At 37.0% G+C, this 21,834-nt stretch overlaps 2 protein-coding genes and 1 long non-coding RNA gene across 3 annotated transcripts in view; 2 read left to right on the top strand and 1 right to left on the bottom strand.

Annotated features, from left to right (window-relative positions):
• Positions 1 to 1,943, top strand: part of gmip (GEM interacting protein) — a 32,487-nt gene extending 30,544 nt beyond the window's left edge. The window contains exons 20-22 of the mRNA XM_062986347.1: positions 314 to 416; positions 1,098 to 1,274; positions 1,522 to 1,943. Of these exons, the coding sequence (XP_062842417.1) occupies positions 314 to 416; positions 1,098 to 1,274; positions 1,522 to 1,700 (459 nt within the window). The 3' untranslated portion in view covers positions 1,701 to 1,943. The remainder of the gene's footprint in view (positions 1 to 313; positions 417 to 1,097; positions 1,275 to 1,521) is intronic.
• A 4,908-nt stretch (positions 1,944 to 6,851) lies between these two features.
• LOC134309193 (uncharacterized) lies at positions 6,852 to 14,507 on the bottom strand. Its single transcript, XR_010011010.1, has 3 exons — positions 14,429 to 14,507; positions 10,506 to 10,647; positions 6,852 to 7,171 (listed from the first exon to the last, which is right to left on the bottom strand). It is a non-coding gene; the product is annotated as an uncharacterized LOC134309193 (long non-coding RNA).
• Positions 14,508 to 14,832: 325 nt separating this feature from the next.
• lmx1al (LIM homeobox transcription factor 1, alpha-like) overlaps positions 14,833 to 21,834 on the top strand; it is a gene marked incomplete at its 5' end in the record, with an annotated part of 32,423 nt that continues 25,421 nt past the window's right edge. The window contains 2 exons of the mRNA XM_062990830.1: positions 14,833 to 14,938; positions 17,072 to 17,252. Coding sequence (XP_062846900.1) covers positions 14,833 to 14,938; positions 17,072 to 17,252 — 287 coding nt within the window. The remainder of the gene's footprint in view (positions 14,939 to 17,071; positions 17,253 to 21,834) is intronic.

The following is a 21,834-nucleotide window of genomic DNA, read 5'->3' as shown; positions in this document are numbered from 1 at the left end:
GGCATGTGATCCTAATGAAGAGGCCAGTATGTTCAAACAGTATTTAAAATCCCAGCAACACTGCTGCACCTGATACACTCATACCAGAACATCACATTACTACCATGGTATTATCTTATTAGTCTCAATGCCGAAGGGGAACACCATTTTCTCCCTAATTTCTCCCTAGCAGTTTGCACAGGTGGGACTTAAACCCCCAAATTTACAATCAGAAGTCCAGTAATCTAAGCAACCACCTTCCCCAACTACTGTATATCCCTATTAACAGCTCAGTAGTCTGAGCCCTTATTTAGAATTTGCATCATTTTAACAGAGTCGCACATTCAAGCGAGTCTCAAATGAGGGTTATATTTCTGGTACAACATCGTTCGGTGAGGCAGTGGACCAGCTGATCCCTAAATTCAATGACCAGACAGGTAGGACGCTGATAGACATTTTCTGATAGACAGTTATTAGTTAGTAGTATTTTACTACTTAGACTGCAGTTGACTAGTTCCATGTGCTTCATGTGGTTCTTTATTGTTCTGCCTATTCTTCCTGCTCTCATGCTTTAGTTTTCTAATTCAGTAAACTATTTACTTCTCATAAACTCCACTGCTTTGCTTATCTACACTGACTGCCCTTAAACACACATAATAAATACATGGTTTTAAATAAACATCAAATTTAGTTCTTTATGGCTTAGCACCCAGACTGATAATGCAAAGTTAATATGATCAGAAAATCACTAATGCTACTCTTTAGATTGCTTTCAATAAATAATAATTTTTATTGCATTTTACTTATGTAAATTTATAAATTTAGAATGTATATTTATAATAGTACTATTATGATAAAGTATTGCTATGATAAAAATGAATGTATTTAGTACTACTACAAATAATAATAATAATAATAATAAAAGAAGAATATTAATGTTAATGTTTTAATCTAAGTATATTTGTTATAAATGTATCTGAGTAAATTTATGTATTAATTACTCAATTAATTAATACCAAATGTACAAACTATCATTATTTCTGAGAAATACAGTAAAGAAACTGATAAAAATGATTAAGCAGCTATTATTTCATGTAATTTCTGTCTTTCTTTCTCAGTCCTGGCTATAAGAAATGTAGTGGCTGCTCCACTAGATCACTTGGATGAATTAGATGCTTATGTGCCCACTCAAAGGAGTCATTTCAGCAGACAGACTGTAAAGCATTTCAGGCATTCAACAACAAAGGTGCACATGGCAGACTACCAGCCAGTGGGGAACAAGTACGTCACTGTGGGTGAAATAGGAATTCTAGAAGAAAGTGCATATTGTAATTCCAGTGTCTCAACAGAAATCCTTATACAGACACCCCCAAAAATAAACATGTCACAGTCTGGTAGCTTGGACAGTACTAGTTACGCCTCTCAGGCTCATCCATCTACATGTGAATCTAAACCAGGGACCCAACTGGACAGAGCAGTCCACCTGTCAGAATCTGTTATGTCCAATCCTAATTCTCAAGTTGTCATCAGTACGGAAATAAGGAACAAAGGAGGCAATATGGTTCATAAAAAGAACAACCAATAACACACCAAATGAGGGTGAGTTGACCAAATGGATCCAGAGACCCCCTGCAATGGACAGAAACATCCAAGTGGCTTTGTCTGGACTAAAACTGAGACGCAGTAACTTAGGGAAAGTTGAACAGCTCTATTTTGTGTGAGACTGAATGGTGCAGAACTCAAGTGGGCTCATAGTTAATATACTATGTATGAGCACTGACTGGAATATGATTTTTACTTATTATGCTTAGCTTTATTTGTGTAAATTATCAAGTGCAGCTCAGCATGTACAGTTTTTTATAAAGGTTTGTGTAATGTATGTTAAATTGCTATGTTGACTTTTGTGTTAAATTCGTTCTAGCTGTATTTTAGAACATAATACAAAAACAAATGCTGATATTCATGGGTGATATCAAATATATTTTTATAACTATACATTCAAGGCAAATGTCAGCAATAAATCGTTTAAAACTTGCATATTTTTATGTATGTTTCATTTCCTAGCTTTAAACAAGTGGCTCTAGTGGTAGGTTGCAAGATACATCTCTTGGATGCGCTGGGATGCATCATCAGTGATGTTCCTGGGGTCACAGGGGGTTTTGGGTCTTTCAACATCAGACCCCCTTGCCCAGGTGACCCATCCGGGGTTGATCAAATCCCGATTTGCACCCCAGCAGCAGCGGTCCACGAGCTTGCCCTCTTTATCGAAAGCCACCGTGTGGCTTTCTCTGCGGCTTCTGTGGTGGAACGAATGGCCCTTAACTTCGCTGCTCCAGTTAGTCCTAGACCTGACAGAGCTTTACAGAGTGAGTGCCCAGCAAACCCCTGACAGCCCACCTCAATTGGCATGCAAAGAGCCCGCCAGCCTTGGCCAGCTTTCTCTCATGAGCTTCCTCCATGTTCTCTTTCCATAGCACCATCAGCTCCCACATGATCACTTGTTTTGTGGTACTTGTGGCACACAAAACACCCCTATAGGTGGTACAGCAGATGATCTTGGACAAATTGCTGTGTATAATTTTATTCTATCATTTACACAATCTGTTTTAACATAACAAAAGTCTATTTCAAATAAAGTATTTAATAAATTAATGCCTATTAACGTTTATTAAAAACAGCATGTATGCTACCCCAAAGCCATACTTACCTTAAAACATATCCATGTATGTTGTTTCACAACGTTAAAAAATTAAGATTTATCTATCCAAGAATTACCACTTTCACCAGAATAAATGAAGTATAGTTTCATGGATAAAAGAAATAATGATAATAATCATTATCAATTATCAATAACATACTATTTCACCCAATCTATCAGTACCATCAGGATAAAACTGTTTTAAATCAGACAATAAATGAATCATTGAAGAAGTGAATGAATAAATGAAACTGAAAAAGAAGATATTAATGTTTACCACTAGAGGGCAGATGTGCCATTACATTTAAAAGTATCTTATCGTTTAAATGCGCTGGATCCAGATATAGATTATCAGTAAATATTGAATATTGGCCAGCCAGTAAACATGATAAATAATCAAAAATGACATAGATATACATAAATCTGTGTAAGACTAAAACTGAGGTCAATAACACTGGTAAAACATTGTAACAGTCAGGATTTGTTAAAGCACATAAAGCAGGTTAAAGGTACAGTTGTCGTTGTTTGCAAAGCACACCTAGCCTAACACCAGGCTAATCTTAATGCACAACTATTTAAATTTGACCATACACATCCTTCCATTTATAAAGTTTTAAAACTTTAATTAAGCTTATTGGTCAAATTAAGAATTGTTAGGATGTGTCAGCTGATATCTGATGACAATAACAAAACCCAATTATTCTTCTAACTCTTGAATCTCTGTGTTAACAACAATAGGGCTCCTCAAAGCAGGGATATGAAAATAAAGCTTACAGGTTTTTACAAAGCAGGAAATTACAATGAGAATATACAGTGGGGCCAAAAAGTATTTAGTCAGCCACTGATTGTGCAAGTTCTCCTACTTAGAAAGATGAGAGAGGTCTGTAATTTTCATCATAGGTACACTTCAACTATGAGAGACAAAATGAGAAAAAAAAATCCAGGAAATCACATTGTAGGATTTTTAAAGAATTTTTTTTGTAAATTATGGTGGAAAATAAGTATTTGGTCAATAACAAAAGTTCAACTCAATACTTTGTAACATAACCTTTGTTGGCAATGACAGAGGTGAAGCGTTTCCTGTAAGTCTTCACCAGGTTTGCACACACTGTAGCTGGTATTTTGGCCCATTCCTCCATGCAGATCTCCTCTAGAGCAGTGATGTTTTGGGGCTGTTGCTGGGCTACACGGACTCCACAAATTTTCTCTGGGGTTGAGGTCTGGAGACTGGCTAGGCCACTCCAGGACCTTCAAATGCTTTTTACGGAGCCACTCCTTTGTTGCCCGAGCGGTGTGTTTGGGATCATTGTCATGCTGGAAGACCCAGCCACGTTCCATCTTCAATGCTCTCACTGATGGAAGGAGGTTTTGGCTAAAATCTCGTCGTCCTGTCCTCTTTGCAGAAAAACAGCCCCAAAGCATGATGTTTCCACCCCCATGCTTCACAGTAGATATGGTGTAACTCAGCATTCTTCTTCCTCCAAACACGACGAGTTGAGTTTTTACCAAAAAGTTCCATTTTGGTTTCATCTGACCACATGATATTCTCCTAATCCTCTTCTGGATCATCCATAAGCTCTCTGGCAAACTTCAGACGGGCCTGGACATGTACTGGCTTAAGCAGGGGGACACTGCAGGATTTGAGTCCCTCTCGGCGTAGTGTGTTACTGATGGTAGCCTTGTTACTTTGGCCCCAGCTCTCTGCAGGTCATTCATCAGGTCCCTCCGTGTAGTTCTGGGATATTTTGCTCACCGTTCTCATGATCATTTTGACCCCACGGGATCGAGGGAGATTATCAATGGTCTTGTATGTCTTCCATTTTCTTACAATTGCTCCCACAGTTGATTTATTCACACCAAACTGCTTGCCTATTGTAGGACTGGATCAATTTTATTTTGGGATTGTGTGGCAGCCAGTGGCACAGGAAATACTACACAGGTAGATGGATGAATGGGTTATATGAATTATACTTTAATTCCAGAATCAACTGGCACTTCAGCCAAGTAACTAATGCTAAAACATTGAACTGTAAACAAAGAATATCTTAAATTAGAAGCATTATGTACGGGAAAGAGGGTTCAAATAGGGCTTAAACAAAAAGCATGTGTAAATGCATGCTGTGTCATTTGCCAAACGGGGATGTGTTAGGCATTGGCTTAGTAGAATGTTCACATTTTTGCACATGCTTTTTTGAATGAAGATTTCTTTTGCAGAAAGAATTTAAATGGTATTTTTAAAGTAGTGTTTACATTTTACTTTAAGCTTTTACATACAACTGTAAACTCATTAAAAAAAAACTGCATTTACAGCATTACTCATATTTTAAGTGAAAAAGTAATTCATTGGGTTGTAATGGCTTATTGTATGTTGAAAGCGAATTATTATAATTAACACATTTGACTACTATTTATTTATTAGGTGAAAATGAGAGTGTGTTGTTGAATCTTTTGCTGCATTTAGTTTGCATTTAGTATGTTCCAGATTATTTTGTTATGACTATGTCAGGAAGACAATCAGCTGGCACAGCAGTATATTGCTGTGGGCCAGCTGTAGCCTAGTGGTTAAGGTACTGGACCAGTGATCAGAGGGTTGCTGGTTCAAGCCCCACTACTGCCAGGTTGCTGCTGTTGGGCCCTTGAGCAAGGCCCTTAACCCTCAATTGCTTAGACTGTATACTGTAACTGTAATGTAAGTCGCTTTGGATAAAGGCGTCTGCTAAATGCTGAAAATGTAAATGTAAATGTATATTACTCTAACCCACTACCACTGGGGACCAAGGTTAAAATCTGCAGCGATGCTATTGGCTGGTTGAGCACCTACACAGACATGATTGATATGAACATGCTGTGCAAACATCAAAATGAAAGTACTTATATATTAGTATATTAATAAAAGATATATTAATTATATGCAGATATATTTTATCTCCAACAGTTACAGATATAGATATAATTTATCTCCAACAGCTACCAATAAAAAAATGTTGGGGCCAGTATATGTGCTTCCTCCAAGACACATGAAACCAACTAAAACCTATATGAAGCTTCAACTGTTGGGTTTTTAAACAAGGCCCAAATCACTCACACATTTTGTCATAACATAAATATTTTGTGTATTTAAACACAACAGTTTTTTTTCCATGTCCTAGCATAAATCTGGCCCTGCGTATGAAGTAAGGTCAATGAAGACATGGAGTGCTGCTGAGAAACTCTGTTAGCCTGCTCAAAGCCCTGACTTCAACCCCAACAAACACCTTTTGGATAAATTGTAACAGTGATTGCAAGCCAGGCCTTCTCATCCAACATCAGTGCCTGACCAAAATTTCTTGTGAACTGCTTGTGATGTACTTGTGAACCTCCTTATCATAATTTACATAAATGTCTTAGTTTTGACATAGGATGATTAATTAGGATGACATAGGATGAGTTTATGGTCAGGTGAGTAATGTGTTAGGAACTGACACAAATTTTAGCTAACTATCTAGAAAACATTAGCAATACATTTGATTACAAAGCTTTCCTAATGACCATATTAAACAGGAAATACTCAGTCCACTGAGCTTTTAAAGGTAGTGACCAACCGTGAGTGTCTGGCACTCCTGGTATTTGAACCTACAACCTTTAGTACAGGACTAAACTGAACTGCCACAGCCCCTGATGTAATAATGAAGCTCTCATAACTTCAGTGTAGAACATCCACACCATGCCAACAGTAGCTGTAATAACTATGTCTGGTCAACTCTATTCAGATAATATGATGGCATGTGTAAATAAACTTGTTTGGGAACAAAGGTCCAAAACCAATAGCTTGAAACTGAAAGACTGTAATCAGAAGTGAGGAAATGTATTGATTTAAAGTTGTTGTCTGCAGGCAACTCTCCCTTGACAGTCTGTGTTTTGTGGTCAGTTGATCAAGATATGAGATATGAGAGACTGAGATCTTGTCCCGCTAGGATTCCAGAGTCACGTTAAAAATGAGAAAAAGCATAAGAAAGAGAGGAGAATTAGAGAGAGAAGAAAAAAAATATATAAAAGGTTAGATAAAGGTCAAGCAGAGAGAAATAAGAGAGATACACGTATAGGGGCAAAACAAGAAAAAATAGAAAGAAAAGTAAGATCAATGTGAATTTAATTACAATGAATGATAAAGATTCATCTAGATAAGAAAAAGAAGAGAAAGTCAAGCCATTTGTTTAAGTGCTTTATTCTGGTCAGGGTTGCACCACCACCAAGTCCAGCACCATCTGTGTCACTGAGCACAAGACAGGAATAAAATGGATCAAATGAAGATTCATCACAGGGCATCACACTCATTCATGCTGACTTACACCTATCTGCGGTTTAAAGTAGCAAATCCACTTTCTGCATGTCTTGAGAGATGAATGGGAACCCATGTAGACATAGTAAGAACATACCAAACTCCTTACAGGTTGACAAGAGGTGCTGATTGAAGACAGGTCCCCAAGATCTATCCTGCTGTGTTGTGCCACGAGGCTACACAAGAGAGAAAAGACACAGATTAAGGCAAAAGGAAGATAGAAGAAGGAAAGGAAGAGAGTGACCACAAATACAGAAAATATAGTTAATGGGGGTGTTAGGAATCAAATATTAGTAAGGTAGAAAGAGGGTGGGAACTATGAGAAGGAGAGACCAGGAAAGAAAGAATAATGAAAGATGGAAAAAAAGACAAGATAATAACAAGAGAGGCAGAAAAGGAATGAAAATGAGAAAATAACTGGGTTGAAATACAGAGAAGCTAGGGATGAAGATGGTAGAAGATGGAAAGGGAAAGAGTGACCACAAATACAGAAAATATAGTTAATGGGGGCGTTCGGAATCTTTCAACTATTAGTAAGGTTTGAGGAGGGTGGGAACTATGAGAAAGAGAGACCAGGAAGGCAAGAATAATGGAAGAACGAACAGAAGACAAGATAATAAGAAGAGAGGCAGAAAAGGAATGAAAATGAAAAAATAACTGGGTTGAAATACATAGAAGCTAGGGATGAAGGTGGTAGAAGAAGGAAAGTGATGAAAAAGAAAGAGGCACATCAAGGAGAAGATAAATGTGCAATATGAAAGAAAAAACAGAATAGCAAAAAAGAGAAGAGATTATGTTAAGATGGGCAATAAGAGACTGGAAGAGAGAGTGAGGATGAGAGAGAGCAGAGAGAGTGCATTATAAATAGGTACGAAAAGAGAGAAGTAGAAAGACAAGAAGAAATTCAGAAATTCAAAACTGAGGGAGAAAGAGTAAAGTTGCTACAGAAAAAAAGAAATCATAAGATAGTATGAGCTAGAGAGAACGAGTGTGGCTGGGTGAGGAGAAATTGAACTGGCAGGTAGAAAGTGAGCTGGAGAGAGGTGGCAGTGTGAGGTAGAAAGTGAGTTGACAGAGTGAGCTAGAGAGAGGAGAAAGGAAGGCAATGTGGGGTAGAGAGTGAGTTGAAGAGATAAAAGAGGAAGGCAGAGTAAGGTAAAGAGTGAGTTTGAGAGAGAACAGAGGAAGGCAGTATGAGGTAAAAAGTGAGTTGGAGAGGTAAGAGAGGAAGGCAGAGTGAGGTAGAGAGTGAGCTGGAGAGAGGATAAAAAAGGCAGTGTGAGGTAGAGAGTGAGCTGGAGAGAGGAGAAAGGAAAGGCAGTATGAGGTAGAAAGTGAGCTGGAGAGAGGAGAAAGGAAGGCAGAGTGAGGTAGAGAGTGAGCTGGAGAGAGGAGAAAGGAAAGGCAGTATGAGGTAGAAAGTGAGCTGGAGAGGGGATAAAGGAAGGCAGTGTGAGGTAGAGAGTGAGCTGGAAATATGAGAAAGGAAGGCAAAGTCAGGTACAGAGTGAGCTAGAAAATGAGAAAAAGGCATAGTCAGGTAGAGAGTGAGCTACAGAGAGGAGAAAGGAAGGCAGTGTGTGGTAGATAGTGAGTTGGAGAGATGAGAAAAGGGCAGTCAGACAGAGAGTGAGTTGGAGAGATGAGAAAGAAAGGTGGTAAGGTAAAAAGTGAGTTGGAGAGATAAGAGAGGAAGGCAGTGAGGTAGAGAGTGAGCTGGAGAGAGGAGAGAGGAAGGCAGAGTGAGGTAGAGAGTGAGCTGGAGAGAGGAGAAAGGAAAGGCAGTATGAGGTAGAAAATGAGCTGGAGAGAGGAGAGAGGAAGGCAGAGTGAGGTAGAGAGTGAGCTGGAGAGAGGAGAAAGGAAAGGCAGTATGAGGTAGAAAGTGAGCTTGAGAGAGGAGAGAGGAAGGCAGAGTGAGGTAGAGAGTGAGCTGGAGAGAGGAGAAAGGAAAGGCAGTATGAGGTAAAAAGTGAGCTGGAGAGAGGAAGGCAGAGTGAGGTAGAGAGTGAGTTGGAGAGAGGAGAGAGGGAGGCAGAGTGAGGTAGAGAGTGAGCTGGAGAGAGGAGAAAGGAAAGGCAGTATGAGGTAAAAAGTGAGCTGGAGAGAGGAGAGAGGAAGGCAGAGTGAGGTAGAGAGTGAGCTGGAGAGATAAGAGAGGAAGGCAGAGTGAGGTAGAGAGTGAGCTGGAGAGAGGAGAGAGGAAGGCAGAGTGAGGTAGAGAGTGAGCTGGAGAGAGGAGAAAGAAAGGCAGAGTGAGGTAGAGAGTGAGCTGGAGAGAGGAGAAAGGAAAGGCAGTATGAGGCAAAAAGTGAGCTGGAGAGAGGAGAGAGGAAGGCAGAGTGAGGTAGAGAGTGAGCTGGAGAGAGGAGAAAGGAAAGGCACAGTGAGGTAGAGAGTGAGCTGGAGAGATAAGAGAGGAAGGCAGAGTGAGGTAGAGAGTGAGCTGGAGAGAGGAGAGAGGAAGGCAGAGTGAGGTAGAGAGTGAGCTGGAGAGAGGAGAAAGAAAGGCAGAGTGAGGTAGAGAGTGAGCTGGAGAGAGGAGAAAGGAAAGGCAGTATGAGGTAAAAAGTGAGCTGGAGAGAGGAGAGAGGAAGGCAGAGTTAGGTAGAGAGTGAGCTGGAGAGAGGAGAAGGGAAAGGCAGAGTGAGGTAGAGAGTGAACTGGACAAAGCTACGATGAAGGCATAGTACCTGTTGGACATCCCATTTGAAAACCATGGGCATTAGTATGGAGTATTTCCGGCACCTTTTTGTCCGTAACTGCCTCCACTCTTTTGAGAAGACTTTCCAAAAATATTTGCACCCATTTAGTCAAGCATTTGTCAGGTCAGGCACTAATTCTGGGTGAGAAGACCTGACTCACAATCAACATTCCATTTCATCCCAAAGGTGTACAAAGCATTATGGCAGGGCTCTGCACAGACTACTGGAAGTCCTCCACACCTGTTTTTCCAAACCATGTTTTATGGACCTTGTTTTGTACTTAGGGGCACGGTCTGGCATCTAAGCCAAATAATTCAAGTACATTTCACTGATTTTATGGAGTGAGTGTGTGGGGGGGAAGGGGGTGATTGAGTCCAATCCAAGCAATTGAGGGCAATAGAAGCTCATTGGTTAAGGTACTGAACAAGTAATCGAAAGGTTGCTGGATAAAGTCCCACCACCAAGATGCCACTGTTGCCACTGAGCAAGGTCCTTATCCATCAATTGTCTGCATTGTACTCAGTCACAAATGTCATTTGCTTTAGATAAAAATATCTCCTAATGCTGGTGCTATATACATTAAACGTATTATTATTATTATTGTTATTACAAATGTGTTCTAAAAGCCATAAGTGAGTAAAGAAGAAATTGCATGGGTGAGAAAGGGAGAGAGAGAGAGAGAGAGGGAGGGAGAGAGAGAGTGAGAGAGAGTAAGAGTAGAGGGAGGAGAGATATATGAGCACCTCCAGCTGTCTCTGTCTCCATTGTGGATCTCGACTCTTGGACAGAGGAGTGTGGGATTTACCTACAACTCCCGTTCAGCCATATTTGGTGTCAGTGTGTGGAGTTGAACCCGCCACCGTTGTTCCTCATCTTCACCACAGTCATCATCCTCATCATCAGGAGAGAACCTGATCCCCAGTGGTTTTGATGTTACCTACAGAAAGCTCGGGAGGAGTGTGTTTCACCGTCAGGTAACAACACTGTCACACACAGTACGTGCAGCATACATAGCAGAACTTACCAGAACTGACATCTGATGCTAAACTGACACATTCTGCTTAACTGACTCGGTTAGGTTGAAACCATATGTGCACCTTTGCAAATATACAATCACCGCGCAAGGTTGTATTTATGTTGTTTTTAATGTTGGTGCAAACGTTAACCAAAAATGGCGTTCTGACAACCTTTTCTGCTTTACTTTTAACTCTGTGTTCACCTGTATGGTAAATTCCAGTATTTTTAAATCAGCATGTTAAATGTAAATTTTACAGTTTGGCAGATTTGTCTGTCATTTATTTCAAGTTAAAAGCTATTAAAATCAATTGAAACGTTATAATCAATTTGTCATTGTAATGTTATTAAATATAACAATGTTTTTATTGAGCTGTTAGGCTATTAGAAAACATTTTATGTTATAGTTAAGTAGAGATTGTTATAAGTAATGATATAAGTATGTCGGACAGGTGGGTACTAACATTCCACATATTCTCTGTTACATTTATTTCTTTACCTGTTATTGAATAAAATGCACCAACGATAAACTAAAATTACTGACAAATTAATAACAAAATAACAGGTAACAAAAAGAAATAAGCATAATGTTTTTACAATGTTGAGCTAAAGAAGCAAAGCAGCCTGATATGTTGGCAGACAGTTGTTAGATGGTTACCACTGTATATACAATTGCAGAACATGATTAAAACCCATAAACAACTACATACATACAACGTTGCAAATGTTAAAAATAGCAGCGTATTACACCAATGGTGTAAGATAAGATAATCCTTTATTCGTCCCACAGTAGGGAAATTCACAATGTGACATCATAGTAATGTTTGCTGGGATGTTTTAATAAGGTAGAATAAACTTTAATCGAACTTCAGCACAATTCGGTGTTATAGATGACAAATTTAACACTACATCTGTTTATTAAACTTCAAAATGTTATTTTACTTAATGCAGTTTAACTTAATGTCATTTGACTTGGTTGTGGACGCTTTGCTAACTCCTTAACCCCTCATTTTTTTCTGATTGGCTATTCTGAATATTCAATGTATTTTTTATTACTGCAAAATTTCCAGTAATGATGATTCTTGGTTGGTGGTATTTACACCATATAACGCAACATTTAATGCTTTAAATTTAAAGAAGTACATTATTTCCATATGACCAAACCTGCATCATTATTTTATATTCCAGTTCATTTGGGCAATTAATCGTATTTATGTAAAACATCAAGTAAGTTAATATAATTTTAATCCAACACTAACTGAACTAGATTTAAATCTGGAAATATACTGTGTTATTATTTTATGACCTGGATTATAATAATGATGATGATTTAAAATATCGTCTGTTTACTTAACCGACAAACGCCTTCTGCTAAATAGCCATTCTGTCAGATGGACTTTATTACATTTTCTCTTTCTAGAAGTGGCCGTGGTGATGGCAAATCCACCTAAACGATTTACCGCTGACTGTTTGTGTTATTGTTTGTACAGGATGAACGGACGTTATTAAAAACAACTTGGAATACCTACAAAAACTAAAAATTATCAATCATTACGTAAGTCGGTATATGATCTGTATAAAACCGAACAAAAATGTTTATAAATTGACTTCTTTTGGAATTTAAATCATGCAGATTTAGGTCAGTGTAATCAGACAATAAAATGCAAACAATCTAATGACAGATGACCCGTCATAGTTTTCAACTGGTTGTTATTTTTCATTTGCATTCAAACAAGAATTCAGAATTAACGGGTTACCCTGACAAGCGCCAATCTAAAAACTAAATATGAAGAATAGTCTACCATAAAAATATAAAACAAAAATTCTGTAATCTTGGTTCAATGTAATTAGACAATTTAACACATTATAACGTTTTTTAGACAAAACTGCGTCTGAAAATCTAAGTCTAAAAAGGCTTGTACATTTTTAAGTTTAGTTCTTTTTAATTTAATACATTTGTAGCACAATGAAGGTTTATGTTTTCCAACTTAACTTTATTTACTTCAAGCCGTTTGTTTGATTTGTAGAAATAGTAGCACTGTCATTAAAAAATCCATAAATCGAAGCTAATGTTCACATAAATTTTTTTTAGATGATTTATCTTTTAAATTAAATTAAGCCACATCTAACATAATGCCCTCAAGCTATATATTATTAGATTCTGAGCAATATGTGCCTTTATTTGTGGCAACTGTTCATATTGAGTCTAAAAAAGTATTCGTTTTTTTATTATAAAAATATATTTGTGATATATTTTTAAAATGCAACATAGCACTTTACATGGAATTTACGTTTACTAATCTCCAAATTTGGAAACTGTCATCTATTTTTTATTTAGATATATTATTTTAAACACCAAAATTCACAAACCAAGTAAAATTTTAATGTAAATACGTGTTTATTGTTTAAAAATTATCAAGAAAAATTTCTTTAGTTTTATCAGGGAATTAAAATAAAAAATACTTAAATGTATTTTTAAAAATATGTGTAATTAATATTAAACGAAAGAAAAAAAAGGCAAGCAAGTCCATTTTGCTTGTAACAGATGTTTTTGTTGCCGAGTCTTCGGGCCGTTAATGCAGCTCCAGATCTGCGACTAAAGGAAAAAATAGCAGGCGGCTGTCTGGTTATAACATTCACTGTTTTAAAAAAAAAAACAGACAAAATCTGACTTAAGGCTGGATTGAGAAAAATGTGTTTGTAACGTTTTTATTCATAATAAAATTACAATTATTTTATTGGATGAGCATGAAACAAAAAGGAAATACAAGTACGATGTTAGGTTTAACAATACAACAACAATAATAATAATAACAACAACAATAATAATGTTTATTGTGTTGGTAATAATAAGGTTTAGAACATCAGGTATTGTAAATGAAATAGTCGGTTAGCTTTTGCGCCTGCGTTTAAGTAACTTCTAACACGCGTTACACCCATTCAGTAGGGAAGCAATTAGTTTATTTATTTTCTATAACAAGAACTTACTTCTCCCTTTTTACACTGGTCCTAATACAGTCTTCAGCTTCTGAAAGTCTCAATTACTGCCTGATGTTTCCCCTAAAAATCGTGTATGCTATAGACGTTAATAATAAGAATTAATAATAATTAACATTAATAAATTGCATTTGCTTCCACTTATAGGCGTGGTCAAATTATGTATTTAAAATTTAAAAAATATATTGAATATTTCTTTAAAAAAAAAAGATTAGGCTACTACCCACCTTGGTTATCACCTACTAAGGAAGAAACGACACTGCTTCCTGGATACCTATTTGTATAGGCCAAAATACATATTTAATATAAGCGATTAAAACGATTATAAAGTTATTTATGTAGTTTCACGTCTTTCTTCTATACTGGCACCTTTACCGCTTCTATATCACATTTCTACCGGGCTAAACTAACAGAGCTCTATATTTACTTTATATTTACAGTGGGAGAGTCAGTCTGAATAAAAACATTATTACTTTACAATAAGACAGACGGATATAAATAAACACGGTGTGCGCGCGCGTGCTACTTACTTCTTATTTAAATTTAAATTGTAACGGTCCACTCCTGAAGTGATCTACAGTCGCATCCCAATCCGCGTTTGTTAGCGCTATTTTGACGTTTTGTTTAATACAAAATTAGGAAATAGTTCATAGGCTACTTTATTATAGTGTCGGACGTCAATATATCGTTATATATATATATACAGTAGTTTCTTACTATTTTAACATACCACTTGATAAAGTAGTATGCCAGGGATTTTTGGGTTACCCAGTCCTGATGGCCCTCTTCCCTTCGGAGCTTTCCTTGTTTACAGAGTTTCTTTGCTGCCAACTGCTCAGAAATCCTGTCTGGTCATTGGGAGGATGCCCATTTTATTGTGTCGGGTGTAAATAATATGGTTCTATTTTATTTGGACATGATAATGACGTTTTCACTATAACAACGTGGTTGTATTTTAACGGTTAAATGTTACCACATCCCATAATACCCGTTTTAAAGTACTTCGAAGACGTACCTTCTATTATTGCTTTGATAGATGAAAAACACTGTCCACATATTCATTGCCTCTTTGTTAATCACTAATACAACCTGCTACTTCTCACATTTACGTGTAATCGTTGTTATTATGTTTTCATTTCAGCCAGCACTCGAAGGGAGGCAAAACCGGTATGAAAACAGAGGAAAACCAGTCATGTCTCCAACAGGCTCCATCTTCCACTCCTTTTGGTGAGAACAAGCATGACCAGAGATCATTAACAACATTTCATTGTTTATTTTGTTAACAAAATAAGAGCAACAATTTAGAGAAAGCACCAAATAGGCTAATAGTCCATCAGCCAAGACTTGCTGCTCTCCAGTATTTAAAATGGGTTATTAGTAATTGTTCAAATTAATGTACAGATACCAGCTTCAAATCACAATTTTGTAGATAATCACAACATGGCAAGTATAGCATAACTTGACATTCTGCCCTCGTCCTCAGAAGAGAATTGCTAAAAATGGTTTATTTTTAAAATTGAATTTGTAACTGTTCCCTCTATTTTACAATAAGCTTTTTTAATGATACAAAAAACTAACTGTAAACAGAAAATATATCAGTTTAAACTTATACAGTCTGGGAAAGTAGAACATGCTTAACTTTGATTTTGCAACAAACTATTTGTTTACTCGGGTGGTAATTATATACTAGGAAGCCTTACTGTGTTCCATGTGTTAGGTTTCTATGAAACCATATCTCAGGTGCATTCACTGAATCACTGAACTGGACTGGACTTGTATATAGATTTACCATCACAGTTTGTAAAACTTCTATTACCAACATAGCTGCACTTTAATGCTTAATACAATTAGAGAATACAGACCAAGAAATGTCAGAATGAAAAAAAAGCTTTGATTCTTTGGACACTAAACCATTTTCTGTGAATTTGGTCATATCTTTTTGATCACTGTCCTGCTAAAACATCTGAGCCCACCTTGAGTATATTGTGCCAAGCTTCATGTTTGACCAAAACGTCCAGTTCTAGTTAAAGTTCCAGTAGGATAATATATAGGCACTATAGGTGTCTATATATTGTGATTAGATACGAAATCTATGGATTTGAAGACTCAAAAATGTACTTTTGTAAATTATGTAAATTAAATTCCATGAAATGGAATAAAAACATTATTCCATTAATGCCTTTCCATAATTGTCCTAACAGTGGATATGGACATTTTCAGATATGTTGCTATTTCATGATTTATGAAGGGTAAAATACCATAGAACCGTGATGTCTGTCTGAGCCCGGTTTTCTGCTAGCATACAAGGCATTTAATTTCAGTTAACTGATCTGGAGTCAGGGCAGTTTGGGGATGTCATGTTTGGAACTGCCCTCAATAGGCAAGCTGCCCTAGAGGCTGTATAACGTAGAATCACACTGGGCGTGGGCTGCGACAGTTGATGGTAGTTGGTTTTTTGCTTTAGTTTTGCTGCCCACACCAGAACAAGCTCAGAATCATGATTCTAGAGAAAAGCAAGTATACCAGACAGAGAAACTGGCAAATCTGTGAAAGAGTAATTGTGAAGCGAATTGATGCTAACAAGGCACAGTTGACTGTTAATTAAAAAGAACCTACTGTATCATCTGCACCTTAGTGCCCCATCTGCCTGCCAAAAATGGCAATGCAGAATGACACAACTTCAACTTGGTTCACACTGAGCCACAGAGTAAATTAGTCACATTATAGTTTCTATAGGAACACTTTGCCATGTCCTAAGTAGAAGGAAAATCTGTAGAAATTCTTAGAAGCTGAGAAAAAAACTCACCTGTCTTAGGCTCAAAGACTCCATTGAGAGTCATTGTGTTATAATATATTAAACATGGAACAAGGGTTGCCAGTTTTTTTTTTTTTTTCTCTAGGGGCCAATGAATTTTGTGTCACAAAAGCAAGTACAGATGCATGAAGAAAAATGTCTAACAAAGAAAACATCAGTATGACATTTGCACAAAAAGCCTGGATGTTTTTTGACAACTACTAAAAAATTTTTGGACACCAAGTATCTCACCTGATCAAAAGCCAATGCAGCATAAAAAAACATAATCAACAAAGTCAACCGTTTTTGTGTGATTTGTTTTACTGTCTGAAGTAATTCAGTGTGACAAATATGCAATGACAAAAGCAATCAGAAGGAAGACTATTACTTTTTTACAGCTTAGTGATTTTGGTAACCTGCAGTTCTTTTTCCTTGTGTTTGAAAAGCAGATTATGTTTAGTCTGATCATGATGTATTCATTCATTGCATTCATTTTGAAGACTTTTACACGTGCATTTTTGTTTATAATCATAATAAATCTCAGTATATGCAATGTGTTTTCACAGATGTGGGTGGAGGTGAGGTGTGTGCAGGTTGCGAGTCGCCCATCGCAGACAGATTCCTCCTGCGTGTGAATGAACAGTCCTGGCATGAGACGTGTGTGAAGTGTGCAGTGTGTTTGAGCACTCTCAGTGGGACATGCTACTGTCGTGACCGTCTGCTCTACTGCAAACACGACTATGAGAAGTAAGTCAAAATCTCAGTTTAATTCACACACATCAATACTTTAAGACTTTTCATGCCTGTCATTACTACTTAGTATCATCTTTGTGTAAATTCAGCAATGCTTTTATAAAACTAAATTATAAACATCTCTGTTTGAGGGTGATTTGGATTTTAGGAAATCAATCTGTAATTTATATCAGGTCTATCAAAATAATATTATGTGTACGCTGAAGAAAGGAAAATAGTGGCTGTTGCTTTATGTGTCCCTCCAGGTTAGTAGCGATCAGGAGATATCTAGAACATTCTAGTGGCTTGGACTGAATTGAAAGCATAATTAGATTTAAAAAATGTTATTTCTCTAAGTCTTTGGATCATATAGTTTAGGCATTGTATTTAATGTGAAGTGCATTTTCAGCACCAGTTTAGACTGTTGTACTAATGTATCAAATAAGGTTGTTGGAAAGCTTAAGTTTCTTATTAAGTCAATGACACTGATTTTGTTTTACAATCATATGGGTCCAATAATAGTGTTTTCCTCTTTATGTAACGTCAAAACAATTACACACATCTTTATACTGGTGCTTATTATTATCATCTTTGATGCAAAATTATTGTTCTTTCACCTTGATAAATGGTTCAGTTTACACCAGGTCTGGGCTTTTACACAAGTGCAACCATGTATAAGGGCCATCAATTTGCTAAACCTTCAGTTGCTTGCACTTTATTCTGTCACAATTGTAATTCACTTTGGTTAAAAGCATCTAGTAAATGCTGTAAATGATATGCACTGCATAATGTGGCAGTTTCATAAATGTCATTAGCACATTCCCTAACTCAAACAAATTCTATGAATATGCAGACTGGCTGCTAATATGCCCCCAAACCTACTTGTGTCCACTCCACATTGAAACACAACAGACTTCTGTATTTTATGATGCAATATATTTATTCCCGAGTGTCACATGTGCAATACAAACTTACTTACAAAGTTAAATTTGACACATTGTGAGGCAATTTCCATTTCTATTTATAGCATTTAACATGCGCTTTTATCCAAAGCAACATACAGTTGGACTTAACCCTTCATGGATCAGTATGTATATGTAATTCAGCCAGGGGTGCAAAAAGGTTTGCTAAAACTATATAATAATAATAATATACATTGATTGGGTGTGTCTGTTTGGGTTTCCTCTGGGTGCTCTGGTTTCCTCCCACAGTCCAAAGACATGCAAGTGAGGTGAATTGGAGACACTAAATTGTCCAAGACTATGTTTGATATAACCTTGTGAATTGATGAACCTTGTGTAATGAGTAACTACCGTTCCTGTCATGAATGTAGCCAAAGTGTGTAAAACATGACGTTAAATCCTAATAAACTAGTAAATTGCACTAACCCAGTACCACTGGGATCCAGGGTTCCAATCCCTAGCAGTGCTATCGGCCGGTCAGGAATTAAATTAAAAATTAAATAAAATATATAATATACACATTGAAAACTAAATATATAACATACACAATTTTTTCATATCCATACAGTGCAATAGCTAGATTTTTGCATGTCATATTAATTGATTCAAATATTCAGACAAAAACTGACAGACAATCTTAGTAAACACACAAAAGAAAAACAGATAAAGTCATTTATTGAAAGAAAAAAGTAATTATTCACTTAGCTGCTCAATTAACCAACAAAGTAAATTAAATTAGTAATTAGGTTCACTTACGCCACACACTCCCAGTTTAATGGCTGCCACTGCTACTAATCTAAACGTTACATAAAGTGAACCATTTCAGCAATGTAAAGTAGGCTAATATGCTAAAACTATAGAAAGATTGAAATATACTTAAGAAAAGATGTATGAAATATATCAGTCAGAAAAGGGTTATAATGTTCATGGAACTTCAGCAAACAACGATGGCTTTATCTCCAAATAGATAAAACTTAGAACAGTGGTAAATTTAGCTAACACTGGATGACCAACCTAGATTCCTCAAAAGCACATTGAGTCACAAAAAACTAGACAAATCTCGAAGGGACTGCTGGCCTTGCTTGCTTCCAATAAAAGCAGCTTTAATAATGCCACCATTAGAAAGAGACTGGGCAAACTGCCATTTATTAAAGAATTGCAGGGCTTTAGAAAACACTGCTAATCAAGAGGAACATAAATCCTCATCTCTCATTTAAGACCAAAACACCTTGATGACTGTAATAATATTAAGTAAAAGGGTAAACAGGAGACTTATTTGTCTTCTGGGTTTATTCTTTCCTAGATACAAGCACAGTACTGGCTGTGAGGGTGATCGTTGTATTTAACACTTACATTATTATTATTATTATTAACTATTTAAAATATCATCACTACCCCTGCATTTATTTAAGTCACAGCTGCCTGGCATACTGATTCACATGTGATTGTTGTCATCTGTTAAATGGACAAAAAGTGTGACTTTTAAAAAAGGTCCATATACAAGTACAGTCTTCACAGAGATCTGAAGGCCAGACCTGCTGACCGCTATCACTGTTGTGAAGAGTGTCAGACAGTGGTGGACAGCAGCACTCCCTTTAGCAACTGACATCTGGACTGGAGTCAAGTGAAAGAGAAAGAGAGTAAACAGGGGAGGAAAGGAAAGTGAATGGTGGGACAAAGGCAAAAGAAGAAGATGAGATACAGGGGAACAAGAAGAAATATGAGGAGAATTTCACATCATCTTTTATAATAACTGCCTTGCAAGATGGCATAATACTCAGTAGGTTTGTTTGTTTGTTCATTAGGATTTTAACAACATGTTTTACACTTTTGTTTACATTCATGACAGGAACGGTAGTTACTCATTACACAAGGTTCTTAAGTTCACAAGGTTATATCGAACACAGTCCTGGACAATTTAGTATCTCCAATTCACCTCACTTGCATGTCTTTGGACTGTGGGAGGAAACCGGAGCACCCGGAGGAAACCCACCCAGACACGGGGAGAACATGCAAACTCCACACAGAAAGGACCCGGACCGGCCCACCAAAGAATCAAACCCAGGACCTTCTTGCTGTGAGGCGACAGTGCTACCCACCGAGCCAAATCAGTAGGTAGTGTTGGTAATAAGCGAAAGTGAATTAAGTGAATATGTAATAGAAATTGCCTTGCATTGATTGGCTGCCTGTTCAAGATGGATGTCTGCCTTTTACCCATCATTTTTGAAATCTGCTTTTGGACCTTTATAAACCAGTTCTTGAAAAGATAATAAATGTATTTAATCAATCAATCAATCAATCCATTCATTCATTCATTCATTAGAATGAATTACTGTATTAAGATGCACATAAGTCAAACACAATCCCTTTACACAACTTTACAAAACACATTATGATGTTGTCATTCTTTTTCACAACACTTATAAGACATTGTGGCACAGAGGATACCAAGCGATGAATTGTTTCAGGTGTTATTTTGTCCCATTTTTCCTGCAAAAGCAAGAATGTATGTGTAATTAAAGACCATAAAAATGAATCAACATCTAAACTCATGGCTATGTTTGATAGAGAAGGTTACTTGTTAGTGTGGCTAAGAGTGGGGAAAAGGCTAGGAAGCATAATGAGTAGACTCTAGGGAAATGAAAATGGTCATGTGGTTGGAGTTTAGATTTACCCCATTTCAGAGTTATAGCACATCAGGGTAAAAAAAAAAGCACCGAAGCGATGCACCCATCATGCATAATGGCCACTGTACAAGCCTTTGGAGGCCATGTTATGATCTGAAATTGCTTTAATTAGTCAGGTTGAGGTTTAGGAACATTATAAAATGTCAGCTGATTACCTAAATGTACTGAATGGCCAGGTTTATCCCATCAATGGAGTTTTTTTTTTCCTTGATGGCATGGGCAGATTCCAGGATGACAATGCCAAAATACAATGTGAAAGACTGGTTCAGGAAGCACGAGGAATCATTTCCAAATGTATTGGCCACCACAACTGGAATCCTGACGTTACACATGTTAAAAGTCTATGGGATGTGCTGGATAAGAGTGGTTAGGATCTCCCTTTGGCAGTACAAAAGCTCAGCCGAAATTTAATGCAGCTTTGGACAGAAATAAATGTGGGATGTTGCATAAGTTTTTTGGAACAATGCCACGGCAAATGTGCGCCATAATCAAAGCTAAACACAGTCCTACAAAATATTACACTGTGCCTTTTTGTTTTTGGCCAGACAGTGTATGTACATTTTCATCTGTATTGTAATTTTTTTTAGAAAGAATGGGAAAGGTTTTTATATTCGTCTTCACATAATTAGGTTAGTGTGCACGTAGGTACTTAGTGAAAAGATGGGTCCTCAGTCATCATTTGAATTTAAATAAATTAGCTATATAATACATGCTTCTTTGATATGTGGCCTGGCACAGTTCTCAGTGGAACTACAGATAGCAGCAGTGGGGTGGAACGATTAATGCACATGCATCATTTTGGTCTGACTGTGAAATAAAAATAGACACAAATGAGAATATTTAGCTGAAAATATTTAGTATACCTTTAATATATTCTAGCATGGTAAGATCAGTCACTAATCCAACATTTTTTACTTTGCCGTCTTACTAATCAGATTGCTGCATCTT

The sequence above is a fragment of the Trichomycterus rosablanca genome, chromosome 2 (assembly GCF_030014385.1).
Source record: "Trichomycterus rosablanca isolate fTriRos1 chromosome 2, fTriRos1.hap1, whole genome shotgun sequence".
NCBI classification, from domain to species: domain Eukaryota; kingdom Metazoa; phylum Chordata; class Actinopteri; order Siluriformes; family Trichomycteridae; genus Trichomycterus; species Trichomycterus rosablanca.
This window is presented reverse-complemented; position numbering and strand designations above follow the sequence as displayed.